Source organism: Marmota marmota, unplaced genomic scaffold (assembly GCF_001458135.2).
Source record: "Marmota marmota marmota unplaced genomic scaffold, marMar, whole genome shotgun sequence".
Classification (NCBI taxonomy): domain Eukaryota; kingdom Metazoa; phylum Chordata; class Mammalia; order Rodentia; family Sciuridae; genus Marmota; species Marmota marmota.
The window spans coordinates 13,212,141-13,235,446 of NW_025999982.1; the positions used below are offsets into that span (position 1 = coordinate 13,212,141).

The 23,306-nt window shown below is 41.5% G+C and overlaps 1 protein-coding gene across 2 annotated transcripts in view; it reads right to left on the minus strand.

Annotated features, from left to right (window-relative positions):
• Positions 1-23,306, minus strand: part of Clic5 (chloride intracellular channel 5) — a 147,782-nt gene that overhangs the window by 93,642 nt on the left and 30,834 nt on the right. Inside the window, exon 1 of one of the 2 annotated variants that reach the window (XM_015487815.2) lies at positions 5,475-5,889. The exons of the other annotated variant lie outside the window; for it this stretch is intronic. Within the exon in view, the coding sequence (XP_015343301.1) occupies positions 5,475-5,537 (63 nt within the window). The 5' untranslated portion in view covers positions 5,538-5,889. Of the gene's footprint in view, positions 1-5,474; positions 5,890-23,306 lie in introns of those variants that run through there. 2 annotated transcript variants of the gene reach the window in all.

Consider the following 23,306-nt stretch of genomic DNA (forward strand, 5'->3'; position numbering starts at 1 on the left):
AGAGGACACAGCTATGAGAAAGCTTCCTTAGATAAAGGAGTAAATGACGGGAGGAATCAAGTTCCAGAATCCAATGATGGGTCAGGATCTGCACTGGCACTGTGGTCACACCTGCATTGGCCCTGTGGTCACACCAACTGCATTAGTTCTGACAGTTGCCTCTGCTGCCCTCCAGCTCAGTCTGAGGCAATCAGAGCCAGTGATGGCTAACCTGTGCCCTAGCTGCCCTTGGTCTGCATTCTGATTTCAGCAGTGAGACAGGATCAGGTGGGCCTAAGCTCTGACTGCTTCTACACATCAAGGGAGGGAAATCCAAGGACTTTGCTTTCACTGATTAGGATACATGGGGCTATAGAAGAGCCCTTCATATACCCTAGATTCATATGCAGCTCATTCTATGCTCAAACTAGCCCCAAGAGATATGTACTACTGTTATTAGCATTGCACTGCTAGGAAACTGGCCCAGAGATGTCAGTCTGTAGCAGCTCACACAACTGATAAGCCACAGCTTAACACCCAATGTCACACTCTTATAATGCTAGCATAGGACCAACACTTGGTAAGTCAAAGGAAACCAAGAATGAATGAAGAGTTTTGACCTGATTATCTAAACTGACACTCTTTGCCCTGATTGGAGAGAGCCAAAGAATACCCAGAGAGACACACAGCTCAGCAGGGAGGCAGGAGCTGGCACCACTGCAGACATACAGCCACTCCCACACCCTGCCACAGCACCTGAGTGAGCATCTTTGACCTTGGACACTAGTACTCTGTGGATGTATTACTGGAAAGGAAGCACTCAATGACATAGCAGGGCAGGTAGATTTGTGTGTTGGGTCATTAACTGCAAGTCAAAACCTGGAGATGGTGGGAAAGAAAAACACAGTTGCTTAGTGGGATGGAGGAAGCATTAAAAACTGTATGAGCTCATGCTTAGGTGAGCTTCCCAAGGTGACCAGGCAGACAGAACAGCTTGGGCATACAGAGGGAACATGACAAAATTTGATCCTGTCTGTTCTGGAAATCAGATGACCACATCACGGGGACCCATGTTTGACTTGCACCCCATACCACTGTCAGGGCTTTGGAGTCACTTGGTAAAGGAAAATACTAGTCATTTCCATCAGACAATCAGAAGGACTTGTTTTTATTTCCCCCACACTGAACGGATGATTATTTGACTAGACCGACCCCATGCACTGATTGTTCTAGAGTTCTGTGGATAGGGCTTACTGGTCCGTCAGCATTTGTTAACTGAGCACCAACTGGGTTGAGCTATCAACACTCCTGACCATGATGCCCTGAAGCCGTTAGAAGTTTTGAACATTAATCTGCACCAGCAAGGCCACCAACTTCAGTTGTGGCAGAAGCTGCCTGCCATCAGCCCCACCTCTCATGATGCCTTAGAGGCTCTCCACCAAGCTGCAGACTAGAGTCACCCAGGGGTGGAGGTGAAAATCTAATTCTGGGCCCCACCCACAGAAACGCCCATGTAATTGGCCCGGGGAACAGCCTGGCATCAAGAGTTTTAAAATCCCCTAAATAATATGAATATGTAGTCAAGGTTGAGAGTCACTGGCTTTTGTTGAAATCCAGGTTCCTGGCCCCAGGAGAGGTTTGTAGGGAATCTGTTCACCATGGTCACATTGCTTCAGTGGCTTTCTGCGTCTGGGGTCTAGGGATTCGACTGAAAGTGGTGGAGGCAATACCTTGATCTAACATACTCAGCACATCCTGTGTTTGTCTTCCCAAATTGCTTTCTGTTTTGCTTTTACTTCCTTGCTCGTTTTATCTTGCAATAAACCACCCTTGTGCCATTATGCAGTCCCTAATATGTTGCCTTCTCTTTCTGATCAAAGTCCAAGCTTCGTATGATCTCATTGATTTCCCATCCCTGTGAGTAAGGAAAGAGCCAGGGCTTTGTTCCCCAAGGCAAATCAGTGATCTGCAGACCGAGAACAGTTCCACCTGCCACCTTACTTGCATCACGACTGCAGTCAAGGTGTTTATAGCAATATTCAACTTATGTACTTATATGTTATCTTAGAATCTCACAACAAATCCTTGGTGACTGTATTTTCCTAACCAGAGTGATGATACATCCTGATTTACCCCCAAATAATCCTGGGTTATATATGTTGTCCCAGACCAATTATTTCTTTTGCTTCCAAACTGTTTTGGTTTGGACAATGAGTTATCTGCTCACCTTATCTATAACCATCTCTTGTTTTAAGGAGTAGAGGGGCGTTGCTGTAAAGGCTCATAAAAGTTAAATAATTTGTTTAGAGTTATTTAGCTAATTAGAGGCAGAGATAAAACTTGTACTCAGATCCTATGTCTCCAGATCTTTGCCCTACCCACAGAATCGGAGTGTATCTGATCTAACCTTCTTCAATATAAATCAAGAAACTAAAAAAGTAAGGAAACTATCTCTTTAAATCCCAGTTGGAATGTTCATTGGAATTTAGAGAGCATGGCAGTTTCCTTGACAGAATTTTGTAAACACATTAGGACAGATTAGCAAATTATAAATCATCATCTTCATGGATGACACTTAAAAGCTGAACTTGTCAAAATAAGGTGCAAGGACTGACATACTGGCGTTTGGAAAAGAACAGGAAGTTTAGATTCTGAACTGCTACGTTTAAGGACTGAATCTTAATGCTGTTTGCTGTCTATCTCTGGACATTTCACACACCCTCTCTGAGCTAGTGTGTTGTGTTGTATAAAATGGGACTGATCCTCATTCTTATTTCCCTGGACTGTTACACAGAGAGCAAACTGCAGCTCACCAAATGCTCTGACAACACCAAGCCTCACAAGCTCCCTGTGAGTCAGGTTTATGAGCTTGCTTCATTTTTTCACATCAGCAAATCAATCCTCATAAATGAGAATGTTGAGGATCAAATGAGATAAGATATATAAACTTGCTGCACAAGTCCTAAAATGCTGCTGTTTGCTGTTATTATTATCATTAATACTATTATCAGTATTAGTAACAGATAATGACTACCAACTGATAGGGGAGAGGATCACATGTCCCTGAAGCTTACTGCATGAGCTTTTTGATTCTAAATCAAGCTCATCTTGATTTAGAATGGTGGACCCAGCAGGTGGGCTGAGTTGGGGATCCTTTAAGAGAGTATTGAAAATGACCAACACCACACCTGTGGGTGGAGCCTGCTGTGCCTGGGAGACTTCATAGAAACCCACAGGCCCTGACCTGCAGAAAGCACTTTGGTTACCTGACACCATCTGCAAGAAAGGCTTTCTTTTAATGGGCATCTTACAGCTTCCAGAGACTTCAAACTTGGGAAAAGTCCGATTCTCAAATCAGGATATTGCTTCCCTAAAATAACACAATCCAAGGCCTGGACAGCAACTTTAGTTCACAATATTTCCAGCTTCTACTTGGCCCTGTAAGTGGTAACACTAAACAGAAGTCAGAAAAAAAGAAAGAAAGAAAAGAAAAAGGGTGGGGAGGACAGGATCAAAACAGCTTTTCTATCTAATTTTTTTTGTTCCCTCCAGCATTCTGGTCTTGGAGTGGCCATGAAGGATCTGCTTGACTCTTGTGGATTACTTTCCTTTGGGGCGGGGGTTGGGGGGGGGGAATGACAACACAAACATTTTAGAATTCTTTGAGTGGGCACTGGGATCTGAAAAGTGAGCTTTTCATATAAATCTCCAAAGCTGCCAACATGAAATTCCAAAGGTGCAGGTAGGATGGGTCTCCACAAGGAGCAGTAGGGCAAAGGGCTTCTTTGCCTCTAAAGAACCAATTTGTGTTTCAAATATCTCTCAGGAACTTGACACCTTGAAGCTACCTCCTCCCAGGGAATCTGAGTAAGTCCTAGAATAGCTTTCTTAAGGAGAGCAGCAAGACTCATCGCTTTGTGAAAGCTCTGCCTATTCATCCTCTGGGCTGCAAGCCTGAACTCTGGGGTTCAGGGTGCCCCCTTACCACTCCCATGGCTCAACACTGCCCAGCCTGGGAGGGGCTGTGACCTCTTTCATACCTGGCTCTGCCAGGTTGGAAATCCTGCCAAGAGGGGATCTAGAAATCAAAGGAGGGCATCCTGGGGAGAGACTAGGCTGAGGAAAGCAAGTGTCACTAAATGAGAGGTGTAATTTTGAAAAAGAAACATAAACAGTTTAAAACCCAGCAGGGGAAACTTTTGTAATAGACTGGGACATCAGAGACAGATCACTTCGCAAGCATGCAATAAATCACAACTGGTCATATGAATACGTTTTTGGATTACAAAGGTAGCAGAGACCAAATGATTGTTATCAGGTTTACATCCACCTGAAACTTTCTGCAAAGCAAACAAACAAAATCCTATTTAACCGGCTTGCAAAGGAGAACCATTTGGGGGAAATAACCGCCCCATAATCCTCCCCCAGCACCAAGGACTCCTCTGCTCAGCTATCGGAATATTTCCGGAGAAACTTTGCATTCAGAAAGTTTATCCCCCACTGTGAAAGGTCTCTGCGCTCGCAGCTTGGAGACTCCCCTCCCCCAAGTCCTGAGGACTCTTTCTGCTGGCCCTGGAGGCCACTCTCCTTCGGCCTCAGGTTTCCAGGCTTCTGCAGTGTCGGCACTGAGGACTGATCAAATGTTTCTTTCTCATTGCATCGGGGCACGGGGAAACGCTGGCTGCCTCAGCCTCCTTCCTTCCTCCTACAGGTTGCAAATGAAGTACAGCAGCTTTGACCTGAACTGCTACTGTCCAAGGAGCAAGGCGGCTTAATTTAATTTTGCACTGCGCTCCTTTATCCCAGTCTGACGGCGAGGTTTCCCCTCACCAAACGCTTAGCGTTTCCCGAGTCCCCTATATAATACTGATTATGACAGTAATAATAACTTCAGGGAATAGGGTGTTCATTTTCTGCTCTCTAAGTCACAAACCAAGAAATCACCTTCATTTCCTTCGTTTTGATTTTGGTGGCTCTGAGTAAAGCGAGGAAGAGGATTTGAAGAAATGTTATTTTTGCTTTGCCAAAATGTCACCAACATTATATCAAATATTCTATCAATAATACTTCCTTCTCTCTCTCTCTTCCCTCCTCCTCTCTCTTGTAGAAGAAAGGGTTGTGGGTGGGTTCAGCCAGGTTCCTGCCATGTCCCTACACCTGCAGATGTCCTTCAAGACCAGTCAAAATCCCACTGGGGAGGACGGGACTGGCAGTGACGACCGCGGATCCTGCAGCAGGTTTGACAAACTGCGGGACACCTCTCCAAGAAGACAACCACCTGCCACGTTGCCCCTCACTCCATTCCGCCCTGGAGCCCCGAAGCGAGGCGCTGACCTGCAGATAGGTCATCCAGGGGACCTCCAGGGCCCCGGACTGCCTTCCCTAGGGAGGGTACAGAGTCCTAGCGCGATCCGCGCCCTGGCACGTGAGCCTGCGCCAGTAGGAGCCCGGCTGGAGGCGCTGCAGGTGCTGCGGGAGCACGGACGGCGACCTACCTTCACGAAGAGCTCGATCTCGGGGTCCCTGTCGTCCCCGTTAGCTGTGGCCGAGTCTGTCATGCCGTCGGCGCCTGGGGCCACCGTCCCGAGCCGGAGAGGCGCCACCTCTGCAGCTCCGGGGCCAAAGCTCCGCCGCTTCTGCTCCTGCCCAGCGGGGCCTCTTTTCAGAGCGGTGCTTAGAATTTTTTTTTTTTTTTTAAACCATCTATTTCCCTAGCTGAGGCAGTCGGTGTCGAGAGATCTGTGTCCTAGGTGATCACATGAAAAGGGCTGAATCCAGCAGGGGGCAGAGAGCTGAGGGGAAAGGCAGGTTAAGGGGTGACAACAGGTCCTGGGAGCAACAAGTGCGGGGCTGCCGGGAGGTGTCACAGGATCCGCGACTGTCAGCTATCCCGCCGCTGCGGCCAACACGCCCAAAATAACCAGAGGCTGGGGGGCGGGGTCAGTACGGGCGGGGACTGGGTGGGGGGGGACACCTTGGGAGCTCCGGCACCGCCCCACGACCCCGAGCGTTGAGAGCCACTGAAGGAGCTCCGCCACAGGAGGATGTCCCGGGGAGGATAAAGAAGGGAAGGAGAGGGAATGGGGGAGAAGAGGAAGAAAAAAAAGGTTAGCAGAAGGGGAAAGGAAGGGAGGGGAGGGGAGTCTTATGTTTTTCATTTAGCATAGCTCCTTCAAGTTGCTCCACTACCTGAACTACCCACTTGGAAAGTTCTTCCTAGAGAGGCTTAGGGCAGGGAGGAGAAGTGGGGGAACGAAGAAGAGAAGAAAAGACCCCTAATACTGGTCATTTGCCATCCTCATCCTCGGGCTGAGCAGATACACTGCAGGGCAGGAGTGGCATGTAAGGCAGAGGGGTGAGCCAACCTGGTCAGGTGCTGCCGCAGGGGCGACCAGAGCCAAGGATCCATGTCTTTCCAAGTTCTGGATTATTTTTGTCCTTCCCCTTTACATTCCTCCCCCCACCCCCACCCCCTTCCTTTCTCTTCTCTTCTTTTCCTCCCTGCCTTTTCTATCCTTATTCCATTTCTATTCTCTCTCTCTCTCTCTCTCTCTCTCTCTCTCTCTCTCTGTGTGTGAAGTACTACACATACTGGGAAAATGCACATATTATAGGTGTACATTTTAATGAATTTTTACAATCTGAACCCACCCATGTAACCAGCACCAGATGAAGAAATGAAAGATTAACTACACTCCAGAAATTCCTCTCTCCTCTCTATTTCTCATCAGCTGGGGTACTTTTGCCTGGAATCTTGGTGCTGGCTTCTTTTGTTCGTTGTTACATTGGTGAGATTTATCCATTGTGCTGTGTGTAGTTGTAGATCATTCATTTTTTACTGCTGCAAACTTATTCATCCATTCTTCTATTAATGAATATTTGCATAGTTTCCAGTTAATGAATACCATGGATACTTGTGCTGTGAGCATTCTACCTATCAAATATCCTTTCATTGGATCTGTGGATGCTTTTCTCTTGTAAATATACTTATAAGTGGGATTGCTGACTCATAGAGTGTGAAAATGTTCTTGATAAACACTTGGGTATGGTTTTCTAAAGTAATTGTACCAATATACATTCCTACCCTTTGTTTCTTTTAAAAATAGTTGCTAAGTCTTTGCACCCGGAGTCTGGTCAACTTCTTTTTATTTTCTTTGCCTTCTCTTTAGTTAATTTCATTTGCGTTCTGTCTTGCCTTACTTATAAATATATACTGTTTCACAGTTTCTCTCTTTATGATAAAAACACTAATTGCTTAACAAGAAAAACAAGTAATAATGTTTACTATGTGTCAGAGAAATATGCTGAGCACTTTACATGTCTTTACTTATTTAATCTTTACAAAGAGTGTTATTTGCCTGATTTGACAAGAGGGGAAACTGAGGCATGGAGTATTTAAGTAACTTGCCCCTAGCCATTCAGCTGGGAAACGGCAAAGTCAGAATCCAAAGGCAGACAACCTCAGCTCTCAAATACTCTATCAACTGCTTCTCTCAAACATAGTACATATGTGTAGGTCACTTGAGGGAAACAAAACATAGGCCTGGTTTTTTAAAAAACTTTTTTTATTTTTTGGTACCAGGGATTGAACTCAGGGGCACTCGGCTACTAAGCCACATCCCCAGCCCTATTTTGTAGTTTATTTAGAGACAGGGTCTCACCGAGTTGCTTGCTTTGGCTGAGGCTCGCTTTGAACTTGACATCCTACTGCCTCAGCCTCTAGAGCCGCTGGGATTATAGGCATGCATCACCGCGCCTGGCTAGGCCTGATCTTAATGGAGATTAAAATCCATTTCAGAATAATATTCACACAAAAGGAAAACCAAGGCTGCCACATGATAGGGCAGATGGAGGGTGCTATGGATCTGAAATGTCCTCCAAAGGACAAATGTGTTAAAGGTTTCGTCCCTAGATCTTGACACTATTGGGAAGTGGGAGAACCTTTAAGAGGTGGAGTCTAGTGGGAGAAAGAAGTTAGATCACTGGAGGCTGCCCTCAGAGGGGATCATGGGGCCCTGCCTTTCTTCTCTCTCTTTTTGTGAGCCTCCTCTACCTGGAGCTCCCACCAGGATGAACTGTGCTGCCACAGGCCCAAAGGAACAGAGACCATGGGCTAAAACCTCCAAAACTATAAGCCAAAATAAATTTCTCCTCTTTTTCAGTTGATCTATCTTAGATATTTTGCATAATTATGGAGAGAGCTGGCTAACACAGAGAGGCTATATGGGTTGGCATGTAGATAGACTATTTATCATGGTTAGGATGATGGGGAGAAAAGACATCATGAAGCAAAAAGCATTTTGGCTGAAACTTCCTGAATGGTCAGACATCTGACAGAGTAGTGGACAAAGTGTCCAGACCACTATTTATGGCAGATGGTTTCCCTATGGAATCCATGTGCAAATTACTGAAGAAAGTGTCACCAAGCCCCACTTGCAACCCTTGGGTACACTACAGTTTAATCAAGGTGAGATTTAATTGCTCCCCTTCTCTTTGGTTTCAGGCTTACATCACCAAAGCCTTTAGATAAACAGTCACCTTCACAGCTGTTCATTCCAAGCCAATGACTACATACTCCAGGGAAGGACCAAGGCTGAGAGGGAGGCTATGCATTCAATGTCTGATGCGCAATCATTGCCCTGAGCTGGCATGTGGACAACATTTGTAATAGCAATGCAGCAGAAGAAAATAAAATTACAAGCATAAAATGCCTTTGAGGGTTTTTTTTTTAAATGAAAAATGCTTTATAGGAATTTTATAGATCATATTCTTGGCTATGATCTAAGCCATGTGTGGTCTGACCTTCCTTTCCTTAATCTCAAACCTGGCAGTTAACTTTCACTTTATCTTCTCCAGCTATCTATTATTCCCTTTTAATCACAATTTCTAGAAAAGACCTACGATTTGTATATCTGCAGATAACTGAGAGCACTGACATTATAAACTTTTTGTTGCCAAAAAAAAAAAAAGAAGCCTGCATTGGCTATCAACTATTCTGTGCCTATTTCTAGTTTTAATATATATTATGCTTTAGTCTAAGATGATAAAAGACTTTTTTTTTGTACCCTTTACTGTCAAAACATAATTGGTTAGTCAATAAAAACATTGTATTTCTCATTTTAACTGATTATTTCACAAACTTGATGCAAAATTTTGATATGTCTTTATTAGAAAAGCATTGAAAAAACACTTTTAGTGCTCACTTTGGCAGCACATATACTAAAATTAGAACCATATAGAGATTAGTAAGAATTAAATGAAAGGATAATATGCAAATGAGGTAATATCAATATTTTTGTGTGACTGTTGAAAGCAAAAATTGTTACATATCTGGTGAGATTTGATATATTGATCATTTGGGGGTTTCTTGGGTTTTTTTTTTGTTTTTGGGTTTTGTTTTTGTTTTTGTTTTTGTTTTTTGGTGCTGGGGATTGAATTTAGGGCCTTGTGCATGTAAGGCAAACACTCTACCAACTGAGCTATATTCTAAATCCCCAGCCTGAGTTTTTGACATAATACATTCAATAATATGACAATTGCAACATAAATAATCAAGCATAAAGTGATTTATATAGTTGTAAGTCTTATGTGCTTCATTTGAAATGGATTAACTACTAACTATAAATGTTACCTATTTTAACCCCCTAAAAAACCAACTATTTAATTATACCAAGAGGTAAAGAAAAAATGCCAAGAGAAAAGTTAAAGTGGAATGGCAAAAAATATTTAAACAATCTAAAAGGCAGGAAAGGGAAACAAGAGAAGAAACTGAAAATTAATAGTAAAATGGTCTTCCTGAATCCAGTATCAATACTTATACTAAATATAGATAATCTAATTGCATCTATTAAAAACTGGAGATTTAATTAAAAAGATAGAAAAGCTAAACTTGCCATGCAAACACTACTCAAAATAAAATTAGTGGATATGTTAATATCAGCCAAAATAGACTTCAGAACAAGGTAATTATCAGGGATAAAGAGAAATATTACATAATAATAAAGAAAGTCAACTCACCAAGAAGATATGGCAACCTTAAACATGTATGTACCTAATAACAGAACTTCGATATAGATGAAGCAAAAGCTGATAGAACTAAAAAGAAGAGACAAACACACAATTACTATTAGAGATTGCAAGTCTCCCCTCTTAGTAATTGATAGCACAAGCAGACAAAAAATCATCAAAACATAGAGGACTCAAGATAACACCATCAATCAACTTTACATAATTAACAATTACGAGATATCTTACCCAATCAACAATAATATTTACACTATTTTCAAGTATACATGGAAAATTCACCAAAATAGAACATATTCTGGGTCACAAAACATGTTTTTAAAAATTTAAAATGAAGTCATGCAAGGTATATTCTCTGACCATAATGGAATCAAATAGATTAATAACAGGAAGAAACTTTCTTAATGTTCAGAAATAAGCAACACACTAAGAAATTCATTGATCAACAAGGAAGCCTCAAGGATAATTGAGTACTACGTTGAACTAAATGTAAATGAACACACAACATATCATATTTTATAAGATACAGCTACAGCAGCGCCTAGAGGGAAATTCATACATGAAACACTTATTTGGTCATAGAAAAGTTCTCAAATCAATAACTAAGACTCCACCTTGAGGATCTAGAAAAAGCATATCCAAATGTGTACAAAGGCAACAAAAGGAATAAAATAATAAGTGTAAGAACAGAAATTAATTCAATTGGAAAAAAAAAGGTAAAACAGTTGAGGAAAGCAATGAAACCAGAAGCTGGTTTTTGTAAAAGATCAAAAAAATTGATAAATCCAGGTAGATTTTACCAGGGGAGAGAGAAGTTATGTTACTACCAACAACAACAACAACAAAAGGGATACAAACTCCACAAACAGATAATAATACCAGAAACAACTCCCGGTACATAAATAGGACCACTTAGATGAAATGGGCAAAATCTTGAAAGACATAAATTAACAAAACTGAATCAAGAAGAATTGAATAGTTTTATATCAGTTAAAGATATTAAATTCATAATTGAAACCCTTAAACAATGGTAACAAAAAACCTCTAGTCCTCAGATGTCTTCATTAATGAATTCTACCAAACATTTAAGAAAGAATAATACCAATTACATGCAATCTCTTCCAGAGAAGAAAAGAGGAGGAAACAAAGGACTTGTATTCAAGATTCATAAAGGAATTTTCACAACTCAAAGAAAACGACCTAATTAAAAAAAAAGAAAAACAGACAAAGGTCCAAATAGACATTTTACCAAAGAAGACATACCAATGGCAAATAAGCACATGACAATATGCTCAACATCATCCCATAGAGATATGCAAACCAAAGGAGAGATAGTATGATGTATCTTTTTAGAATGGCTAAAATATGGACCCCTGACAAGCTGATGTGTTCACAAGAACACAGAGCAATTCTAACTCTCTTACATTGTGGGTAGGAGTGCAAAATCATACAGTCATTCTGGACAGGAGTTTGGAAATTTTATATGAAGCCAAATATATATTAACCATATGACCCATTTATGGTTTCTTGAGTATTACCTTAGAAATGAGTGTTTTCTCGTTCATACAAAAACCTGTATGTAAATGTTTATAGCAATAGTGTTCATAATTGTCCCAAACTGGAAATAACCCAAATGTCCCTCAATGGGTATATGAATAAACAAATTGTGATACATCCCCACAATGGTATATAACTTAGCGATAAAAAGGAATAAAGTGTAAAAGAGCTGAATCTCAAATGCACAATACTAAGTGAAGGAAGCCAGCAAGGCTGCATATTTTATGTCTTCACTTATACGACATTCTGGAATAGAAAAAAATGTAGAGTGAAGATCAGTGGCTGTCAGGGGTGGCATAGGGGGGAGTTGATTGCAAAGGGGCATCAGAAAGGAGATTTTTCAAATGCTAGAACTGTGTATATCCTGTTTGCATTGGTAGTTACATATATCTTTGTATGTGTGAGAACATATAGAACTGCATACCAAAAAGTGAATTGTCTGTAAATTTAAAAAATGATCAAAATCCCTAAATAATATTTAAAAAATATACAGCCACCAGTTTCTATTTTCCTATCCCCCTTTCCATACATTCTTTGCTTCAGAACTCTTATATCAGTTCTCATCTTACTATCAACTTCAGAACTATAAAACAGATATCTAGCCCATGAGGCCTAGTGCTCCTAATTCTAGATGATCAAATAAAAAATAAAACAAAATAAAATAAAGGCATTTAGACTGAGCAAGTGTGTGTGTGTGTGTGTGTGTGTGTGTGTGTGCGTGCGCAAAAGGACATACACTGAAAAATGATGATCCTTATGGGGAGATTGTTCTAGAAATGCCCACCCTACCCAGTAAGAATAGTTTCAAGACCCAATTTTTAGGCACCTAATGGCATCTAGGTCTCCCCTTTCACTCTGCCTAGGGTAGCAGCTATTTTTTTTTTATGGGAATTTAACTTGGTTTTCTCACCTTTGCATTCTCTACAGAGGATCTCTCGAACAATCCCAAGGACTTAAAGTTGAGGGAACTGGCAGATTTTGGTGAGGATCTCTCAGACAATCCCCAGGACTTAAAGTTTAAGTTGAGGGAACTGGCAGATTTTGATGACAGCTGTAAGAGCAGAGGTCACAGTGTATCTCCTTGAGAAGATGAAGTGGGTGAAGAGGAGCGAGCTGAGAGATGGAGAGCTCCCCTTTGCATGAGGTCACAGGATGGGCTATGAGGAAGCTGGGGCTGGTTGCTAGTACTTTCTATTCTTTTATAAATTAACATGCCTTTGGGTGTTCCCGACATTGCCAGAGATCTTTGTCTCCACAACAATCTGCCTACTGCTGCTTAGCAAAGGGAGAGGCTGGAAAGGGGCTGGATGGAAACCAAGAGTTCTTGTCAACAGCTGTCACTCATCCCACTGATTCACTCACTACTCACTCCTTCAACTAGTGTTTTTGGGATGTTTATTGTGTGCCAGACACTGCTCGTGCCTTTTTTAGAACCCTCTAAGAAACACAGTGTGCTTGACACCTTCTGATAAAGAGCAGTCTGAGCTTCTGCCTGATTCTTCTCCACCAGAACAGAAGCCCCTTGAGGATAGGAATCCAATTTTGTATTTCTCATGCATGACCTATAGGATGTAATGTTCTCTTGCTATGTCCTTGTAAACACACTGATACTGTGCTAGGACAGTGTGCACCGTCAACACATCATTGCTAATGGAATCAATCAACCAATGAAACACTGGCATAACTCTTTTATTCACAGCTTCCTCCTCTTTGTGGGGGGGGTTCTGCCCTTACATCAGTGAAATGAACATTACAGTGTGGATTTTTTAATAGATTCTAATTTGAACTAAAATGTAGGAAAGGGTTATGTAATAATAATAATAGTTAATATTTACTAAGAATCCTCCATGTGCTGGGAGCTCTGAATCCCTTATTAGCTCACTTCATATCCATAATAACCGGATGATGCAGTGCTATTAGTCCCATTTCACAAATAAGGAAGCAGAGACTGAAGGAGACTTAACTTGTCCAAGGATAATTACCAACAACAGGCCTGGAGCTCTGACCTGGCTTTCTCCATCATGAAAGCCCATACTGTCAACCATCACGCTCTACAGTGTATGTGGAGTAAGAATGCGGCTGGAGGAGGTTAGGAGCTACTAGAGATTTAGAAACTGCTTATTAATTTGATGGAATTCATGAATGACTAGCCTTTACAAGGAATGCATAGGTTTGAGGGTCCTGGAACTTTGCTTAAACACAGAGACACCCAGTGAAGAAATGGATAAACGAACACAGGGATCAAGTGATGGCACACAAAAATTAAACACACATAGCCCGAGGGAAAAGAAAACCACAGGAGGCAGGAGAAAAGTGACCTGAGGTCATGTTCTGTTGCATCACTGTGCCATTTGGCAGGATTTATCACTCTGGTGATTGTCCTCACTTAATGGCCAAGCTCCTACTTTGGAGCTCTGGCAAGATCACATAAAATTATAACTATTACACAAACACATATGAAAAGTCTTGGAAGGGGCCCAAGATAAATATATGTAACATTTCTGTCAAACCCACATGACTGTTGACTAGTATTACTCTGATCTACCGTGATTTTGTTTTGGCCAACAGGTCCAGCATGCCAATTAGCCAGAGATGGTCCTTAATAACACAAAAAAGGCATGGTGGGAAAGAGGGCAAAGGTTGGAGGACAAGGAACACTGGGTTGGGATAAGGAATGCTGGTAGGAATAGGCATAACGTTTTGTGGGAAGTAGGCAGATGCCCATGACCAAACAGATTAAAGTTCTGAAATACAAGCAAACAAAAAGGTCTCAAAATTTTCCTTGGGAATCTATACCTTCTCCATTCTCTGGTGGCTCATGTTGGCCAATTCTGGGACTTGCGTCAGAAATGTGTTTGAGGTCATTTTTCCTTCTGCTGGACTTAGGAGAAACCAGAACAGGACTGTGAGCTATCTCTGCACCCTGCCACCGTAAGACAGAGCCTGAGCAAGAGCAAAGCCAACAGAGAGAAAACAGGCCAAAGTGTGGAGAGAGGAAACCAGGTTCTCATGTGTCCTCTGAATGACAGATCTCTTGGTGCCTGGAACTTGACACCCCTAGAATTTTCTGTTCTAATGGTCAGTGAAATCCCTTTTTGGCTCAGACCATCTTGAGTTGGGTTTTCTAATGTTTGCAACTGGAGACTTATAGCCACATAGGTTAGAACCTACATAGAATCAAGAGGACCCCGGGTGTGAGATTCTGTGTGATAAAAAAGATCTCAGCGCTCTTGTAAGGTGGACAGGAGCCAACAACACAATGATGCACTTTTAAAAGGAAGCCACACCCTGGCGAACAAAAGGTACTATTTTTAAAGGTCCAGATTTTCATAAAAAATGCTGTATTGTCTTTGTAGGTTCTTGAATGTATTCAGAAATTGAAAAAATTCCAGAGAAAGGCTATATGATTAGAACTAAGGTGATTATAGATAGCTGAAAAAAATAAAATAATAAGAATCATAAAAAGGATGTTTCAATTAATTGATTTTTTTTTCAATAGAGGTAATATCTTATAGTACAATGCAAAGAACACTAGACCAACATACAGAGATTCTGAATTCAAGACTCTCTATCCCCATAATCTGGTCATTCAACTTCTCAGTATCTTTATTTGTAAAATAAAAATAAAAGTTACCTCCCCTGATTACTGTAAAGTTTAAGTAATATTATTTATCAATATATAAAGTACACCCAACTCACAAACAAAGAACAAAAGAGCTATTTTTCCTCAAATGTATCTAAGACAGGCACGGAACAGAGTATTTCATAGGCAGCATCTCACTAATCCCCCACAGTAACCCTAAAAATGAGGTGACTACTATTCTTATCCCATTTTGGAGACAAATCAGCTGCTCAAGACAGAATTAGCCAGTTAGCTAAAAGTTCATAAAACTAGGATTTGAATCTAAGTCTGTTGGTCTCCCATCTTTGCATTTAATAACCTCAATAAGTGAGCACTAATTAATATTATTAGCAATGTGTGAATGAAAGTAAAGTAAATAAATATAAATACAAATGCCCAGTCTGGAAAGGAAGGTGAAGAATAGCTACCAGATTGTTCAAAAAATAAATTCTTCCCCCAGGTAAAGAATGGAATGCTGGATGCCCTTCATCTTATTTATCTCCCTACATGGCATGAGCTCTTTGAGCTACATATTAAATTATTCCCTTCAAGGTATAAACTATTATTGAGAAAACTGTAAATGCGTTCTTGGAAACAGAAATAATTGATCTAACTGCAATTGTGCTATTATTTTTAATGCAATCTCTCCTGAAGAAGCAGAAAACAATGTGAAAGTCCTCCCCTAGATTTTCTAGGACCATCTTGTATTTAAATCTATTTCTTTTTTTTCACCATATATTTCCTTATAAATACATCTCTCTCCAATTTAGGATCTCAGAGAAATAGAATAAAACATTTCTATGTGATATTTTGGAGTGACAGGGAGATAGATGTGGAAATGTATGATTCTCTTTAATCCACACCTGGGGAGGTAGCTTGATTCTATTTTGTTGTATACTTTACCCAACTGTGAAAATCTTTTTATGATGTGCCAGATAGATTACTTCTACCCCCACAAAACTTGGAATACAGAAAATGAAAGATTATTACTTAGAATTCTTTCAATTTTATTCTTCTAGGAAGAAGAAAGAAATATCTCAATTTGTGCCGCAGTCCGACTGCAGCAAAATAACCGGGGGGTGACGAACAACTTGTGTACATTGATACAGCAGGAGTAGGAGCCCTTTATTGTAGGACAACAGAGGTGTTTATACATTCCACACAGCTTATCTTAATTAGCATAAACTAGATACATCAGTCAACCAATAAGGAATCTCCACACTTAATGGCTCGCTTTTGTTACTTCACAAACCACTCCCTCTGGCATTTTGCCCCCTAAAACCTTGATCTTTTACTACCTCATAACCCAGCCATTGTTGGGGAGAGGTTTTCCTACCCCACAGAATCCAAAGATAAACAAAGCTCCAGTACATAAAAAATAAGGAGTCCTGTCAAACGACAAACAGTGTTCACCCTGTGCATGCACCTGCCAAATAGAAAGATAAAATACTAGAACAATAAAGAGAAGGAGCTTGCCCACACTGTGTGCACACGTGATTATGCCTCCCATTGATCACTATTTGAGCATCTTTTACATTCCTTTCTCTTCCAGTAAACCATAGGTGCCTCAAAGGCATACACAGTCAACTCTCTCTCCCTCTCTCTTTATTGAGGAGACAACTTCTCCCCCTCTTCCTCCTCCTCCTCTTTCACCTTCTCCTCTTCCTCCTCCCTCTTCTTCTTCAGAACAGTTTTAGATTTACAGAAAAGTTAAGCAGAAAATACAGAGTTCTCATATGCTCTCTGTACCCCTGCCACACCCCCCAAAGTAGGCCCACCCTCCTCTACTATCACCTGGCACCCCAGTGAGTACATTTATTACAGTCGATGAACCTATAGTGACACATCATGGTCACCCGAAGCCCATAGTTTACCTTAGGGTTCTCTCTTGGTGCTGTATATTCTAATTTTGGGCGGTTACAGTATCTTACAGAGCATTTGCACTGTGCCGCAGTCTGGCTGGGCACAATCAGGAGCCACTTGACAAAAGAAACTAACTTTATTTTTAGAACCACACACGCCAAACAAAACAGCCTCTCAGGAAAAACCCTCAGAGCCCCAACTGCCACCACCGGCTTCCCACAAGCCTCTCTCTCCCACACAACCTTCTCTCCACCTCCCACAATCCTCCTGCTCTTGAGGCCGATTGGCTGGGTCACGTGGGCGGAGCCAAAAAAGTCCCCCAATGAGCAGCTCCGTGGTCTGAAAGGGCAGGGAAACAGCCCAATGAGCATCACCGCAGAGGAGCCAATCGGCTAGATGTTGCTGGGGCTGCTGTGAGCCAATCATCAGCTGGCAGCTGGAAGTTTGCTGGGGCCCCTTCGGCTGTGGCTCTCAACAGCACTGCCCTAAAAATCCTCTGGGCTCCACCTATTCATCCCTCTTTCTTGCCTCGCTCCTTAGTTTTGCTTTTTCTGGGGTGCCCTGTAGTCGAAATCATAGAGCCTGCAGCCTTTTCAGACTCGCATATTTCACTTAGTAATATGCCCTGAAGCTTCTTCCGCGTCCTTCCTGTCCTTTTGGAGCATCTTTTACATTCCTTTCTCTTCTGGTTCTTCCAAGTCCTTTCTCTTGATAGCCCTAGTAAGGAGCACAGTGCCTTGCACAGAGGAGGAGCTCTGTGAACACTTGGTGAATACATGAGCAAAGGTCATTCATGGCACAGTTCATTTAACAACTATTTACTTTCTAAGCATGGGTTCTCTGCCCGGCACCTACAAACAATGATGTTTACATGGGACTTCCAAAAATGTTATAAAACAACAGTCCTGAGAGATAGGAGAATAGATAATTTTCTCATTATTCCCATTTTAACAAGATAGGGAGACCAAGATTCAGAAAAGCAAAATAACTTGTCCAAGTTTCCTAGAAAAGTGGAAGATCCAGGATGGGACTTGGGACTCTCTGATGTCCCGCAGTTCTTATCCTGTGTGTTGTTTCCCCTAAAACCAGACTCTTGGTCCCTTGAGTTGACAAATAAAGTATTTTAACAAAACACTACTTTGTGTGACACAGGACAGGGGAGGGCTAAAAGAGACCCTCTCTCCCATCTCCCTGATGATGGGGAGACCATCTTCTCTAGCAGTGCTCTTGGTTTTGATTTTATGCAGCCTAGAAAAGTCCAATTTTTCTTTCACCACAAGCAAACTATTGCTAGGCTTTGGAATTGTTCTCCAACTAAGGAAGGAAACTGTAGCAACAGATCAACAAGCAGCTCATTCTCATTCAACACTAAAACACTGCACCGCTGGACTTCTCCTGCTCCTGTGAGAGATCACAAGGGCTTCAAGTGTCCAGGTCAAAACTCATTCAGATCTGTCTTCAGTTGTGAGAGGCCCTCAAAGGGACAATGAACTTGCCCTGGGAGTCATGCCTAGCTGCAAATAAGTTATAGGGGAGGCCAAGGAAGGCTTCTGCCTTAAAATCTGGCGCCTCCTGGATTCTTTCATTTATTTCTAAATTTTAACCTTTAGTGTTTATCACTTTCCTGAGAGTCTCACACTCACATATTACTGTCTACTGGGTATGTCCCTAGGGTGCCCCAGCTCCCTCAAAATCAACATGTCCAAACACTGCATTAACAACCTTCTTTCCCAAATCCTCTTGTTATTCTGCATTTTCTTTTTCAGTCATTGGTGCCATCACCCATCCAATCACTAAAACCAGACACCAAGCCCACATACACTTTTATTTATTGTTATTTGTCTTTTTTAGTTATATATCACAGTAGAGTGTACTTTGACATATTATACATACATGGCCACATATACTTTTAAAACCACCATCATCCCAAGTCCAGTTTACTTCCAAGTGCCTACTCTGAAAATCCCTCTGCTTTAGCCCTATTACAGCAGCTGCATCACCTTATTCCTTAACAGCCCTTAGAAACTTCCTAACTTCTCTCTCTTTCAGCTACTCACCGCCTCCCTCCAATCCATTCTTCTATGGTGGCCAGAGAACACCATCTACAATGCATGCCAGGTCACACCAGGTCCTTGCTCAAAACCTTTTGACAGCTCAGGGTGGACCATGCTCCCCAGCCTGAGGTTGTGACCTGCTCCCTGTCTTCTGCCTCTCTGCCCACCTGGCCTCCTCTGGCCTCAGACTCTGTAGATTGCAGGAATTCCAATATGGTTTGATTTCCTACACGTACACTGCTTCACACCATGTCTTTGCTTATATCGTTTGAAACACTTTTCCCCACATTTCTTCACCCACTTCATTCTTCCTTATTCTTAAAATTCATGCTCCCATGGTTCCCTCTGCAAACCTCTGTTCTTGTTCCAGTATGTTGAAATTATGTGTTTATGTATCTATTACCACTAGAGCTAAGATCTTCAAGTATAGGTGACATCTACTCTTCCCTTTATCAGTCACTTCCTGAATTATAATTCTCACTTTACACATTCAAAGCCCAAGAAATCTTTCAAATGTTAGAAAGTAGGCTAAGATGTCACTTGTCTTTGTTTCTGCCTCAACAGAGTCAGGCATATGGTCCAGGTCTGTGTCAATCTATTTATTGAACTCATTTGTTCAATAAATACTTATTAAGATCCTATTTTATTCACTTCAGTAAGCTTTGGAGAATATGAGATGTTGCTCTAGATCTTGAAGATCTTGCATACTATGGTATATTCATATGTGGGGAGAAGGGAAGGGAAGGAGAGGTACTGGGGTCTGAATTAGAATAAGATAGATTCCATGCTTGTATAATTATGTTATTCTACTGTTATGTATAACTAAAAAGAACCAATATAAAGGAAAAAAAGATTTTTCATGCTAAATAATTAGCAGTGCTTTTTAATAATAAGCCACTGGATCTGACATCTTGATAAAGTGGAAGATAGCTCCCTCCCCCCTCATCCTCTCTGTGGAATTTACCTTCTTCAGCACATGATTATTTGCTGGGTGCTAAGAGGTGCCATAGTGAAAATAAGAAAACACAATGTGAAAACACAAAGATGAGCCTTGGCTCTGGGTAAATTATATTGACACTTCACAGGAAATAGGAGCGCAGATGCAAATAAATAGATGAAAAGGCACGCTGATTAACTAAGAAACTCAAGTTGCACCAGTTAGTTTCTTAACTAAGAAACTCAGTTGAGAGACTTTTCTCATTTATTTAAATGGTAAAAATTTGTACATGCTTATAATAAAAATTGTGGGCAAGTTTGTAATGTGAGTTCAAAGAATATATTAGTACAGCATTTTTATGGGCCCCTTAGCTACCAATTTGAAGTGAAATTTCTGTCTTAGGATGACCCAACAGATCCACTAGGAGGAAACTCAAGTTGGTGAAGGATGTATGTTCAAAGATATTCACTGCATTATTGCTTAAAATAGGGAAAAACTAGAGGCAAATTATATGGTCATTACTAGGTCATGTATTGGGTCCATTCTGGTTCATTCACATAATGAAGAATAAGGACATATATTCAGTGACGTGGAAAGACGTCCACAATATGTTGTTAAGTTAAACAAATTGAACTGTAGAAGACCACATACCTTCATTCCATCTTTATAATATAACACTCCCCCGCTCATACACACACAATCTGGAAGGCTACACACTAAACCATAGGTAATGATTATTTCAGAGAAGTAGAATTGGGGAGGGAGAATTTTTCAGTTCTTCATTTACATATTTTTATAACCTCTGAAATTGTTTGCAAAGAGTCAAGTGTTACTTTTCTAATTAAATTGCAGGGGGAAAGGACTTGGCATCCCAGCTAGACCCTGTTCAGCCCTCTCAGAACTTCCCAGGGCCATGTGTCTTGTGTAAAGTCAAGTCCCTTCACCATTGGGAAACCATTTCCCTCTTCTTCAGACTTATCCCTGGCCTCAGAACCTTCCTCTCCTTCGTTCACTCAGTGAACATATACTGAGATCCTCTCACGTCCTGTTCTCACATCTTCCCACATCAGAGAAATTTAATGAGCCGCCCGGCCAGGTGACAACGGCATCTTAACAGAGAACTCCAGGGACAGGACAATAGACACAAACCATTCTAAGAGGGGTGTGAGGGAAGGAGAATTTTCTGGGGTCATCTGTACCAAATCACTTAGACAGCCCCTTAAACATGGATTTCTCTGTGCTGCTCCCACAAACACTGAATCTGAGCCTGGGGCCTGGAAATCAACATTTTTAATAAGCTCCCTGGTGACACTCATGCCCACTGAAGCCCCTGCAGCAGAAGGGAGGAGAGTGAGGAGAGCTTAGCTTAGACACTGTCCTGCAGCACTCTATAATCTTCCTTCCTAATGGGCCCTTCGAGGAAAGAAGAAGACAGAAGAAATGCTAAAGGGCAGAAGACCAATGTCACTTTCTAAAAGTGCATTTATCTGTAGAGTTATCTGTTGGGTAGAGTTGGCACTGCATTGTCTTTCCCATGATGACTTTAATGTATGTCTAAAATTGGGGGGACACACCTGAATAAACCCTCTAGCTTTACTTGCTTTTATCACCAAGTTTGTAGGTCACGTAGCTAAGCAGCACCCTCCCATTAGCTTTGCTGTAGATAACCCCTGTGACACACAGGCCACAAAGGTAATGGTTGCCTAAGTTTGTTCTCAGGAATCTGAGGTATCTTAGACTGGGTAAAACCACTGACTCTTCACTTGGGCCTGTGCAAGTGTTCAGTGGGTGACCTTTTGATGTCAGAGAGCCAAAACTCTAGCTCAGAGTATGCTAATGTAAAACCATTCTCTGAATGAGTGTATTATAAAAAGCCATAGCTGGCCATGGTGACTCACTCCAGTAATTCCAGCAACTCAGGAGGCTGAGACAGGAGGACTGCAAGTTCAAAGCCAGCCTCAGCAACATAGCAAGACCCTAAGCAACTTAGTGAAACCCTGTCTCAAATTAACAAAAATAAAAATAAAGTTCTGGTGGTATCTCTCAGTGGTTAAATGTTCCTGGGTTCAATCCCTGATACTCCTCCCCTCAAAAGAGACCATGAAATTTGATTACAATTGCATCGACCACTGATTGTGTCATGCTTCCTTACCTCCAATTACCTTTCCTCATGCCTTAGACCACCCTGGTTTTTTATTCTATGAATCCACTAAGCCCTATCCTCAGAAGTCAGATTTGAGACCTGTTCTCTTGCAGCTACCTCCTGGATAAACTATTTCTCTTGCAAAGCTCATCATTTCAGTGACTGGCATGCTGTGTGACCGGCAAAACTGGCCTGGTTCAGTAACATCTCTCTATTAAAATAACAAGAAATATTATCAAGTCAACATTTGATTCTTTAATGACACCTGGAACACCAGTTTTAAGAGTTAAATGTTATGTTAATACTAGAGGTCGTTTTTTTTTTTTTCCTTAAAGGCTACTAAGGTGGCTTAGAATAAGAAGACTTAGGGTAAAATCCTAGGAACTTACCATGTGTTAGTGTAATAGAAACAAACCAAACAAAAAGGTACTATTTGAAATGATGCCAGACTAGCTTTTCCATGTTACTGGAGTCTGGATCTTAAAATAATCCACGCTCAAATTTGCCTTAAGGAGATTACCTTTGTTTTGCGGGAACAATAGTTTTCTGATGTGGCTGCATTTGGAGGCTATGAAAATATTTATTCCCATCACCATAGATTCTGATTTCAATGGTTTGGGGTATTGGTAGGCACTGAGATTGTTTGGAAAGCTCCCCAGCTGATTATAATTTGCAGTTAAAGTTGAGGCAGCTGTTTCTTAGAAATCCTTTTTAATTCTACAAATGGAAAGCAAGACCAGTCCTCCAGGTATCTCCGAGCTGGGGAATAATCTTAATACAAGTAGTTCAGGCTGAGATGTTTAACATATTGCATAAAATTGACAAAGCATCCAACCCTTGGGCACTCTGTGTCCCATTTCCTCAATTCACCTGTTTTCTGCCTCAACTGCATTGAGCTTGACACAGACTGACAACATCTTGACTCAGGCAGTGTGCTTTCTCAACTTTCTATCTTGGTTTTTCTGTCTTTTCTTAAAGTGAAAGGAGCCCCCAGCTGATGGAGGACAGGACAGGAATAGAGGGCATGGGCTCAAGTGGCGTCTAAAGGGGACTAAAGGGGATAGTGCAAAGTCAGAAGAAGCAGGGTTACAATAGCTGTGGGGACTTGGGTAAACCACTTACTTCCCC